This window comes from Lactuca sativa, chromosome 8 (assembly GCF_002870075.4).
Source record: "Lactuca sativa cultivar Salinas chromosome 8, Lsat_Salinas_v11, whole genome shotgun sequence".
NCBI lineage: Eukaryota > Viridiplantae > Streptophyta > Magnoliopsida > Asterales > Asteraceae > Lactuca > Lactuca sativa.
Window position 1 is genome coordinate 89,676,759 of NC_056630.2, and position 13,316 is coordinate 89,690,074.

The following is a 13,316-nucleotide window of genomic DNA, read 5'->3' on the forward strand; positions in this document are numbered from 1 at the left end:
ATAATTGTAGATGATTTTTCTAGATTCACTTGGGTGCATTTTCTTAAACAGAAATCAGAAGCCACTCCTAAGCTCAAGGAGTTCATAAAGCAGATAGAGCTTCTACTGCGAAAGATGGTTCGTAACGTTTGCAGTGACAACGGTCTGGAATTCAAAAACCAAGGGTTTGAAGAATTCTTGAATACGAAAGGAGTAACTCAAAATTTTTCAGCTCCTTATACTCCTCAACAAAACGGGATAATCAAAAGACGAAACCGCTCATTGTGCGAACCTGCGAGGATCATGTTGTCATTCGCAAATCTGCCAGTTTACTTCTGGGCGGATGCGATTGGAACTCCTTGATTTACCCAAAACCGATCCATCCTCAATAAGCGGTTCTCTGTCACCCCATACGAAATTATAAATAATCACAAACATAATGTCAAGTTTTTCCATGTGTTTGGTTCTAGGTGCTTTATCTTCAACTTGAAGGAAAAAAAGGAACAAATTCGATGTGAAGGCGGAAGAAGGTATCTTCCTAGGGTATTCTCTAACTTCTAAAGCATATCGGGTTCTCAACAAAATATCCAAAAGGATTTAAGAAACCTACTATGTTACATTCGACGATGATTACATGAAGAAGTTTCAGAAGAATAACAGTCCAACACCGGGGATCTTTCCTAAACCAAATCTTGCTACCATCCCATTCTCCAACCTTTATAAGGAATTTTTGGACTTATTTGATGAGCCAGAAAAAGCAATCTCCTCAGAGTCCAAAGCAGCGGACAACAAGGAAGACGAATTGAAGAAAATCATTGATGATGTTGCGAAAGAAATGGAACAGGAAGACACCACTACGAAAGATCCTGAAATTCCAGTTCAACCTACAGATGAGAATGTTACATCATAGGGGGAGGTTTCTAATTCAACCTCCTCATCTGATACACCTGTTTAGGGGGAGAACGAAACCCCTAAAGTCAGCTTAGGGCCACCTTTCTAGGAGGAGAATCCAAATTCAGAAGATAATATTCATACATCATTCGAGGGGGAGAATGGAAATGTGAATGATGATTCGGATGTACATTCAGAATTTGAAGAAGTGAATGCAGAATTGGATCCAACATATGATCCAAATTACCTTCCATTGGCTAAATGGACCAAAGATGATTCAAAAACTCAAGTCATAGGAGATTCGTCTTCAGGTTTTCTTACGAGAGCTCAACAAAAGGCGAAGCCAACTGCATTATTCTTTAAAGTGGAATTTTTCATGTTCAATTCGTTTATCTTCAAAATTAAACCTAAAAATTTTCAAATTGCTCTTGATCACTTTGATTGAGTACAAGCAATGCAGGAGGAGATCAATGCATTCGAACAAAACAAAGTCTGGAGAGTTATTCCCACTCCAAAGTATGCATCCGTTGTTAGTCTTAAATGGGTATTTCGCAGCAAGATGGATAAGGAAGGCAATGTGATAAGAAATAAGGTGCGACTTGTAGTAAAGGGATATTATCAGGAAGAAGGCATCGACTATGAAGAAACCTTCACACCCGTTGCAAGGATAAAATTTTGTTTGCATCTTTCTGGCATACGCATTACACAAGAACTTTGAAGTTTATCAAATAGACACCATGTGTGCATTCGTAAATGGGGAACTCGAAGAAACAGTGTATGTGGAACAACCACCAGGGTTCATAAACGAAAAGTATCCGAAACATTGTTACATTCTAGACAAGGCACTATACGGTCTAAAGCAAGGTCCAAGGGCCTGGTACGAAACTCTAACTCGTTTTCTAAAACAGGATAAATTTAAACAAGGATCAATCGACCCAACCTTCTTTCGAAAGAAAGATGGTGACCATTTGATGATCTTCCAAATTTATGTTGATGACATCATCTTCGGATCAACTAACCCCAACTTAACAGTTAAGTTCCGAAAGTTGATGGAAACTAAATTTGAGATGAGCTCCATGGGTTCGATTATCTTTTTTCTTGGTTTGAATATAAGACAGGGTTAGGAAGGGATCTTTATTAATCAGGAGGCTTATATAAAGGCCTTACTCTCCAAGTTTGGAATGGTGGGAAATTCAAAAGTGAAGGCTCCAATGGCATTCAGAACGAAACAAACACCATCCTCAGATAAAACAGCTGCATATGTGACTCTTTATCGTCAGATGATAGGGTCATTGATGTATGTAACTACTAGTCGTATGGATATCATTTTTTCCGTTTTCTATTGTGCTAGGTTTCAAGCTAATCCTCTCGAACCTCACATGACAGCTGTTAAGAATATCTCCAGGTATCTCAAGCGAACATCCTCATTAGGAATATGGTACCCCTTCTATTCAGGTTTCTTTGTGCAAGCATTTTTGGATGCTGATCTTGGAGGTTGCAGAATAGATAGAAAAAGTACAATGGGAGGATGCCAATTTCTTGATGGCAAACTCATGAGTTGGCAAACTAAAAAGCAAACTTGCGTCTCCCTATCGACTTCTGAAGTAGAGTACATAGCCACTGCATCTTGCACTTCACGAGTTATTTGGATTCAGAGTCAACTTCGTGACTATGCTATCAACATGAAATGAATACCCTTATATTACGATTCTGAAAGCGCCATTCGCATTTGTCACAACCTAGTGCAACATTCAAACACAAAACACATCGCACTGAGGTATCAGTTCATCAAAGATCATGTGGAAGATGGAAATGTCGAGATACACTTTGTAAGATCCGCTAATCAGTTAGCCGACATCTTCACGAAAGCCTTACCAAAACAATCATTCAAACGCATTCTTCAAGGCTTAGGAATGATAGAGGTTGAATCCATTTCGAAACCACCTTCGTAGTCATAAGTTTTTGATAGGCCTGCGAATTGGTGGGAACGCTCGCAGTGACTCGCAGTCATCTTTTTGGCCTGCGAATTGGTGCGAAGACTCACAGTGACTCGCATTCATCTTTTTGTCCTATGAATCACTGCAGACGCTCACAGTAACTCACAACCAACTGTTCACTCTGCGAATTGATGCGAATGTTCGCAGTGACTCATAGTACACTGTTCATTCGTGGTTTGAAACTATTCGTATCCTTTATACATTTTCTTTATTACTTTTTATTTCCTTTTGTTTTTATTTCTTTTTCTTTTTCAGAAATATAAAAAATCCAAAAATATTTTATTTCTTTCTGTTTTCATTTAAATCAAAAATCCAAAAATATTTTATTCTTTCTGTTTTTATTTCTTTTTTAGAAAAACAAAAATATAAAAATAGTTTCTTTATTTTCATCATAACATTATAAAATACAAAAAATATTAGCTAATTGAGAAGATTTTAAGGCAAACATCCCAGTGATCTCAATTATGAATAATGGGGCATGTACACAAAAGGGGAAGAATTGATCTCTTTCGAGATCTTCAACTGAAAGACCCACATAACAAAATCAAGATTCTATCAACTTCTAGGGCTTCCACAGGGTCTTGAACTAATTGACACTGAGAGCGTGTCCAACTCTGCAATCTTGGAGATGTTCTACCAGATGGGCTACAAGGAATCATTACCAGCAGAAAGGGTTACTGGCTCGGACTATGTGAGCAAGCTATTCATGATGATGTGGAACGATCTCTTTACAATGATCTTCAAAAGCTTCTCAGAAAGGGTTACTGGCTCGGACTGTGTGAGCAAGCTATTCATGATGATGATGTACGACATATACTTCGGAATCAACTTGGATTACAAGTCAGTTCTCTGGGATCAATTAGTTCAAAGCACTCTTTCTACCACACGACACAATGAAATCTCCTATGCTCGGTTCTAGACCATTATCGTTCGAAGGGCGACTACCAAACTCAACACTCCGGTTGTTGAAGGGTCTTTATGGCATCTACTTAACTCTTTCACACCTCCAACATCATCTTAGCAGACAACTCGAAGTTTAGTTTTATCAGTTCCATTCCTGAAGTAATGATTCATGATGTTTCGACATCGAGTGAGATAGTGCGAGCCTATCGCAGTTTTCCCCTTTCAGGCTTTCGCCCCTTGACTAATGAAATGTGAAAGGTCCTCAAAAAGGCGGAAAAACACAAGAAGGGAGGCAAGAAGAAGGGCACAAAAGTTGGTCTGTCTGAACCAGCTCCATCTCTAAAGAAAGGTGGGAAATGAAAGCTTGAAGTTTAACCTTCCACACTGGCTAAAGCATGCAAGAGGAAGGGAGTCAAGAAGATGGCTCATCGACCACGAACTCCGACACCAAGCGATCAAGAGGATTGGCAATCTCAAACGGTTTCGGATGTTCCCATTCAAATGGAGGTTCACAATGAAGAAGATGTTACATCTCAACCTAAGGTTTCGGAGCCAGCAACTACGAATCCCGATGTAACGACTGAAAACCCAACTTATGTTCCCATTAATAAAGAATTTTTCCAATATTTTTCTGTTCCTTATCCAACTGCCACTATTTCCACTCCCATTACAATTGCTCCATGCCCTCTAGTTTCATTAGGTGTTTCTCATGTCCAAACCCAATTCTTCACTGATTCCACCACCACCACCACTACCTCCACTATTCATTCTCCGATAACTGTCAACGCATCTGATGTGGGGGCAGGTGCTTCAGGTTTCACAGTCGATCACTCTACTCCACCTATCTCTCATTTCCGCAAGGATGATCCAGATACGATATTTGGTGGTGATGACGAAGACTTCGCAGGATTCACCTACAGTCCATTTAACATTCGGACTGAAAGTGATGACGAAGCTCCCGTCACAAGAGGGAAACTCAAGGCGATTAATGAGAAACTGTACTCATTTCTCCAAGCTTCTAAAGCATCATTTAGTGACGATTGTTCGCAAGTAACGATGAAGTCCTTCCTCCAGACCCTTAGAAAAGAACACTCCTCTAATCTGGAAAAAAACAAACAAGGCGGCAGATACTTCTACTTTAGTGTGTAACACCATGAACGAAAAAGTCGATAAACTAATTCCCGATGCCCGTTTGTTCATGGAGAAATTTCAAACCTCCTTTGAGTCTAAGACACCGAAGGCTGATGAAGTTATTTCTAGCCTTAGCTCAAGATTAAAAATGGAGAAAGCAAAACTCGAAGAGGTTCACACTGGTATTCAAACAGATAATGTTGAGCTCAACTCCTTAATTTCATCAAAGTTTACACAGCTTCAGGATTACTTGGCAACTGAGAGCAAGATAATGGATGCTTTTGCTGTAAAGACAGAAAAGGTGAAAGTCTTAATAGTTAAGCTACAACATGCGGAGAAACGATTCATTGATATGTTCTCCAAAATGGTAGTTATGAAAAGTTGTGTAGCAGATGTTAATGCACTGCTTTCGGATATCATTGAGACTCGCGACTCGATGATCACGATCACAGTCAAGAAACATCTCTCCAAAAAGCTCAGGACAATGTTCGCAATGCTTAATAGACTGGAAGGTGTTCCGGAAACAAGCTCAATTCTGAAATAAGGGGGAGAAGAAGTGAAACAATCCAAGAATGAAAACCCCAAATCTTCGGTCATACCCACTGTCAAACCAAAAAGCGAAAATGAACCAAAAGGCAAAGAGAAGCTGATAAATGAAGAACATATAATTGATAACAGTGAAGAGGAAGATCCTGACAAACACGAGCTGAAAAGAAGAAAAGATCATGAAGCTCAGATGGATGAGCACAAAAGAATCATTCGTGAGGCTGAATAGAAAGAAAAAGTCGAAAGCGAAGCTCAGGCCACGCTGGAAAGTCGAACAAACTTGTTTCCAGTATGGACCTTGAAGCGAATACTGAGTGAAGTTGTGGATATGTAGAATCAGTATTGGTTGGAACCAGTTGTGTCATTCGATCTTCTGAATACACAAGATTCGCAGTTGAACCTTTTGATCACTCTGAAAGCCTTCAGGTTTCGTAGTTTTGTGAAAGTTGCGAATGTCCCAGCAACAGACAGCATTGTCGTCTACTTTCTTTTCTCGTTCTACCTCAAGCATATGAAGCCACAATATAAGACTTGGAGTGCAAGCAAAATTATGGCTGTGAAGGTCACTGATCCACATGAAATTGATAGCTTCCCAAATGTGAAATTCAAGGTTGCTAGAGGTTCAACAAGTCATATGCATGAGTTTACTCTTGTCGATCTTCCATGTATGAACCTATATGATTGGATCATGTTGTACAACTTGTTGCTAAGGGATGGATAGAAATATGAGCCTGTTGTTTATCACCTAAAGCAAATTATAATTCATACATTCATGAGTTTGGCCAAATGGATGTTAAGATTGTTGTAGTGTTACGAAGGAAGCGAACTGTACTCCCCGAAGATAACCCTGATGGTTTTGACAAAATGAAACTTGGGAAGATACAAAAGGACTGATGGTGTGTAGCTTTTCAATTGAAGGAGCAAACTGATGCAGACTTTCACAAATTTTGTTTCTTTCTCTACGACAAACATTTATTGACTACTTCGTGCCTGGATTATATCTTGGACTTCGTCAACAAGGCACAAGGGTAATAGCAAAGGTGACAAGGAGTTCTTTTAAGATATGATTATATGGTATATCCAACTTCGTAAGGTTCTGCTGAGTGTGATTCCGAAAGTATTTGATGTCCAGAAGCGAACTTAGCAGTGAAGGACTCTCTCCTCAATCGACGCAAAGGTGGAGATTGTTGAGTATTTAGTGTTGCCTCTTTTGGGCCTTTTACTTTTTGTTTTTTGTATCTGGGCTAGTTCTGTCCACCCGTGATTAATGATTAGGGTTTTACTATTTAAGGTGCATGCATGCATCATGTATTTGCTAATCGTGTCATTGTAAGCCCTACACACCTCTATAGTAGCAGTTCTTTATCGAACTCTTCTGAGGCTGTGATTTATAATCATTCGACACATTCTTGATTCATATTCTATGTTGCTTTTACTTGTTTGAACTAATCGATCTTTAGAGTTTTCAACTCAACAGTTGGGCGACTTGTCATTCTAGTCTCTTTATTATAGCGAAGATTTCATTGTTGGAAATCAGCACAGGAGGATCCTAGAGTCCTGGGGTGACGACCAGATAGGTGTTTTTATTTGGTGATTCTGAGGTTTTCTTGGGGGATCCAGCCGGAGGTGGTGGAAGGTTTTTGGAGGGAATGGGAGGAATTGAGGAAAGGACAGGTTCGATTGTGTAGACGTGATTTTTCGAGGTATTTTGAACACCACGGCCCTACACTAATTGTTTTGGTTAAAAACTGAACAATCAATAATCAACCAAATTGTATGAGAGGTTGCGATGTTCATGGTAGAAAGAATATGAAACGATGATCAAGATAACAAAAGTGATTTACAAGGAAAAACCTTGATCCTTGCTAGAATCTCCGACACAAAGCCTTGGGAGGTGATAATGATCACATTCCTTGATAGTTTTATTAATTGAAAATTTTGATTACAGAGATGAATGTATGAAAAGCAAGTACAAGTATCGTAGTTAGCTATGTGTCATGTGTAGTGTGATGAATACAGGTGTTTCTTATAATATAAAGCTAATAACAAGAAGTCCGACAATTCCGGGATCCTCCAAGATCAACTTATAGATGTTACTTGATTTTGTCTTTCGAGCCTTTTGCATGGTCACGATGACTATTCATTGAGCATAAGTCTTTGGCTGACTATTTCTGCACATGTGAGAAAAATAACAAGGTGTATAACTATTATAAATGCTAGGAGAATAAATGATAATAGTCAGGATCCTAAAGTATTTTTAGGATATTGAGGTTTGAGGATCCTGAATATAATTTTGGGATCCTGGCCCTAACAGGGCATGCCTTATTAAGATCCGTGTAATCCACACACACTCTCTATTTTCCATTCTTCTTTTGGACCACCACTACGTTGGCTAGCCATCTTGGGAACTTCACTTCTTTAATCATCCCTGTTTTGAGAAGTTTTTAAACTTCTTCTCGAATGATTTGGTTTCTCTCAGGTGCAAATTTCCTTCTTTTTTGGTGTATAGGCTTGAAATAAGGATTTATATTGAGTTTATGAGTTATAATTTCCATATATATACCTACCATATCCTCATGCTTCCAAGAGAAGGACTTGTTTCTGTCTTTTAAAAACTTTCTTAGTTCTTGCTCGATTTGTTTTGGTATTAAGGATCCTATGAGGACTTTGGCTCCAGGATCCTCAAGGTTTAGGGTCACTTCCTTTACATCTTCCTCTCTTTCTTCTAGCACGCCTCATGCCCCTGATTTAATTACTATGTTTGTCATGCTACTGTTGAAGATTTTGTCGAGGTCTTATAGCATTCTTTAGATTCTTGCTGATCCCTGACGATCTTCACTACCCCCTATGGGGTAGGCATCTTGATGTATTAGTGGTACGTCGATAGGTTTGCTTTCATGTCATGGATCCATGGTCTGCCTAATATAACATTATAGGAAGACAAAGCATCAATAACACAAAAACGTTATGTGGATTTTACCCCTTCAATGTAGATGGGTAACCTGATTTCACCATTGAATCATATTAGGACCGAGGATCTTATGATTATTTCAGATTATGGGATGTTCACCCTTGTTAGAGTATCTAAAAGTATGATGTTCATTGAGAATCCTTCGTCTAGTAGGATCCTTCTGACAAAGTGATTGGCGATATGTAGGGTAACCACCAATCCATCATGGTGAGGATCCTGGATGTTTTCTCTATCCTCTTCGTCAAAGATGATCACCTTGTCGTTTGTTACCAACGTGCTTTTTCGGGGTCTTTCCTCCTTTTCTATCTTGGACACTTTGGCGTGCCTTTTAGCTGCAGAATAAGAAGTTCCACAGATGTCAGTCCTCCGGAAATAACATTGATTACCTTGGCATCGGAGGGAGGGGATCTAGGTTTTTCCAGGATCTTCGTAGGGTCTTACTCTTTTTCCCTGGATCTTTCTTTTTTCCTTCCTAGGATCTCTTTGAGATATCCGTTTTGTTAGGAGATAACTAATATCTTTTTAATGGTTATGCAGTCGTTAGTGTTATCACCAAAATCCTCATGATATGCACACCATTTGGCTTTGTCTTTCCAGCTGTTTGACTTCTCTCCATTTCTTAGCCATCTCGCTTTCTCACCAAGTTCCTTCATGACGAATATTAGACCTAAAACATCCACATAGAAGCAATCATTATTAATTCTAGGAAACTTGTTTGCATCTCCTTCATCATCAATGACATTAACCCTGTGATGATCAGGTTTGGAATATGGTTTTGACTTATAGGATCTCTGGGCTGAGGATGCAACCTTCATGTTACGGTTATCGTAGGAATTCAATGCGCCGACCCTCCTTTGTATTTCTTTGTCTTCTTCCAATCCGATTAACCTTAGTGCTTTGCTTTTGACTTCATCTATTCATTCGCATGGAGTCATTACAAGGTCATCGTAGAATGGAGAATCCTTCTTTAAATCCATTTTAAAGGCCTCCACGACAGTGGGCATGTCGATGTTTGGTATGTTTAGAGCTTCCCTGCCGAACCTACTTACAAAGTCCTTTAAGGATTCTTTGGGATCCTAGACCACCCAGTAGAGATAACTAGTGATCCTTTCAAATATTCTGCTACAAGAAACAAATTATTGAAAAAATTAACTAAGTGGTCGAAAGAGGTAATAAAACAAGGAGGAACATTAAGAAGCCATTTTAAGGTTGATATTGTAAGAGTTGATTTGAAAGCTTTGCATAAATAGGCTTCTTTTAAGTCTAGCAGAATGGGAATGATCTCCATTCTTTCCCTATATTGTCCGATATGTTCTTCAAGACCTGTGGTTCACTCGTAAGGCTTCATGCTAAAAGTTTGCAAGCGCTTTGGAACTTCAGTATTGACTATTGAGGGGTATTGAAGGTCTCCAACATTCGTTGCTACCCCAAATCGATTTGCTATTTGATTATCCAATATTTCTTATAGGCTTGTATTCCAAATCAATTTGGTATTAGATTATCCAAAATCAGATTTCATGATACCCTAGACAATAAGATCGAAATAACATATTTTGGAGAATATTTTCATACACGACCATTGAATCTTCCAATTGTTATTATTGATATCTAGACCGAAATATTTTCATATACGACCATTGATTGTTGTTTTTTTGGTTCTTTGATCTTTAGTCGTATAAAAGGCAAACTCTTCTAACTTAATTGGAGAGATAATTTCGCTTAAAAAAATATAGGGATATTCATCTATATGATATTAATGACACGTAAAACTTGAAAATACATTGGTAGACTAAATTCAAAGATTAATCACAACCATTGAATTACATCAATGGTTGTCTAAAGTGTTTATCTAAAGTGTTTATTGACTTATAGCAATTTGACATCGATAATAAGAAATTTTAAATGTCTGGTTAGGAATATTTAATAAGCATTTATTGACTTAAATAAGAAGTTTTTGATAAGTTACTCACTCCTTATCTATTGACTTATATAATGAGTTTTTGATAAGTTATTTCTTAATAACATATATAATCAACATTTGTCAAACACTAAAAATTAATTTATTAACCTATTACGTTTTGCTACCGGATAAGCTAAACTGAAAATATATTTTTTAAAAGCTTCATTTTGATATTGGATAAACTAATAAACATTTTACTAAAAAGCATAAAAATTCGATTAAAAAAAAAACTACTTTTTTTTTTCGTGCACATATGCAAGAAAAAAGTTTATTGTTTTGTGTTTTTCATGTGCTCTCTCAAACGGTACATATAATCACTTTTGGTGGTGCTTTTATTGTAAAATTTTCTATTAATTTGTATACTTTTGAGGACCAACTTTTGAACGGTTATAAAATAGTTCGGGGTATTTCAATATGTCGATATATAAACTGCCCCAGTGTACCCGTAATGTATAAAGAAAATCCTTCTTAATAAATGAAAGTTTTTTTTTGTCACATGTCATCTTCTCCTTTATTTGGACACATGACATTTTTTAGATTTTTTGAATTTTCTATTTTATAGTTGTCATTTTATTAAATTAAAATTCCACATTTAATATGTAAGGTAATATATATGTAATGTATTCAATGTATTAAAGTCTCATTAATTTTAATAATTTAAATTTTTTCTCATTTTTCTTATAAATTCAATCTTTTTAAATTGTTAAAATTTCATATTTAATTTTTTTTTAAATAAACTCATGTAATACATGGGTCTCCCACCTAGTTATTAATAAAAAAAGTTGATCGAGTATGACAAGTAATTTATTTGAACTATTCACACATGTTCTACTCCTCAAAGTCATTGGCGAGTAAAACCATACAACAAATACATGGAATTCCTTCATCCAACTTAACAAAAACGTATTTAATCCTCATAAGATATATAAAGAAAGTCATCACTAAAATGAAGTATATATGGGAACACAAGTGCTCGAAATAAGGAGCGTGTCGTCATATGGACGGCTAGAATCTGTCTGGATCGAAATCTTATGATATGTTAGAACTTTATTCCCTCGAATGAAAGAGTCTACCATCCTATATCATAGCTAAACTGTTCATGAGCGATCAAATGTTGATCCGATAGGATCTCATGTAAGAATAGTACATGCATAAGTAACGGGTCCCTTACATTTAGCCAATATCCAATGCACATCATCATAAGTAATTCCTTAGATGCCATTGATAGTCACCCTAGATGGTAGGGACGTCATTAGCGACTCCTTTCGTTTTCAATTCTTGTTTGAAACCCATGTTAGTATCCTACAATAAAAAAAACAAATAATTAAAAAACACAGAGATATACCAAATAAAATAAATTAAAAATAACCATTTTGCAAGGAGATGTAAAGAACATTTTGCAAGGCAACATGCAAAATGACATTTCACGGGGTACCATACAAAATGCCATTTCACACATTTCACTGGTTGCCTTGGAAAATAGTATTTCATAGTTGCTAAATACTAAATCTTATGACTTTACCTATACAAGAGTCAAGCAAAAAAAAACAAAAAACCCATTTTGCATAAGCAAAAACATTTTGTAGGTACCATGCGAAATGCTCTAAATTTACATAAGAAATGGCTAATATCTAAGAAATTTTCTCGTAGTTTCTAAATACCGTATCATATCCTAATATGATAACTCAAAAAAAAAAAAAAAAAAAATAGCAAAAAATGCTTTTCCTATGGGCCAAGAACATTTCACATGGCACCCTGCAAAATGCTCAAATACTAAGAAATATATGTATTCTTTAAAAAACACAAACGATATATGAAAATTTAAACTATTAATATAATAAAATTTTACTTGAATATGTTTATTGTCATATTCGGTTATAACAAGATCAAAATGTTTCACATAGTGTCATTTCACACTCTGCATGCCATTTCAATTTTCATAGAGAGTCATGAGAAATAAAAGAATATTTTCGAAAAAATGTTATTTATCCTATTATAAAATACTTAAGAAAGTGGCTATATCTTTCTTTCTTTATTTTTTGTACATAACTTATTAAAATAATAACAAATTTAATTTCTAAAACATAATTGTTAAGATCCGGATATTTTGTTTGAAGATTTTACGATTTAAACACCCTAAAAACAAAAACAGAAACTGTCACAATAACATCTATTTAAAGCAAAATTGACATATCTTTAGTTTATTAAACAAGCCTAAAAGATCAGTCTATTCAACTTGAAGTCAAGCATTGCAAGGTGTAAAAACTCTCATATGGCACCACCACTTCATCAATTCATCTGGTATTAGGTAGAGCACATTCATGATATTCCCTTTGTGATCTCATGTTTAAGTTGTATATGATCACAATTCTCAATGATCTTATTTTATTTTCTAATTAAGATGTTTTCTTCCGAATTGTTATGGTATGTAGAAACAAAAATTATGTTTAATGTTCAAGAAGTTAATGTTGATTCCGCAATCGACGTTAATCAATTTCAAGTTTTGAGTTTATCTTCCTATCCTAATCGTAATCTTACAAAAGGTAACTATTGACAATCTTGATTTAAAAGCAAATTCCTTCAATATACCTATTTATTTATCCTTAGGTGTAAACAGGTGGTTGAGAAAATAAGAATTCTTTATATGCGTGTGATCTTGATTTGCATGCCAATAATTGAGACAAAATCATGATATTTAGAAAAAAAAAAAAAAAAAAACAAAACAAAACAAAACAAAAAAAAAAAAAAAAAAAAAACAAAAGAGAGATATGTTACATATATGGATTGTTTGTAAACTTGGTCAACTCTCCCACTCACATTGTTCTTTGATCCCACATTGGGTTTAATGTTCATAACAGAAAAAAGTTACAAGTGTCCTCGACAATCGACATTTGCTGCTTTTTTCCATTAGTTACCTATATTATCCAATTTGATTCTA

The 13,316-nt window shown here is 36.1% G+C and overlaps 1 protein-coding gene across 1 annotated transcript; it reads left to right on the plus strand.

Annotated features, from left to right (window-relative positions):
- The first annotated feature begins 2,051 nt into the window (after positions 1–2,051).
- LOC111887386 (secreted RxLR effector protein 161-like) lies at positions 2,052–2,561 on the plus strand. The gene has a single exon (XM_023883554.1). The coding sequence runs from the start codon at positions 2,052–2,054 to the stop codon at positions 2,559–2,561; it is 510 nt and encodes a 169-aa protein (XP_023739322.1).
- Positions 2,562–13,316: the final 10,755 nt, after the last annotated feature.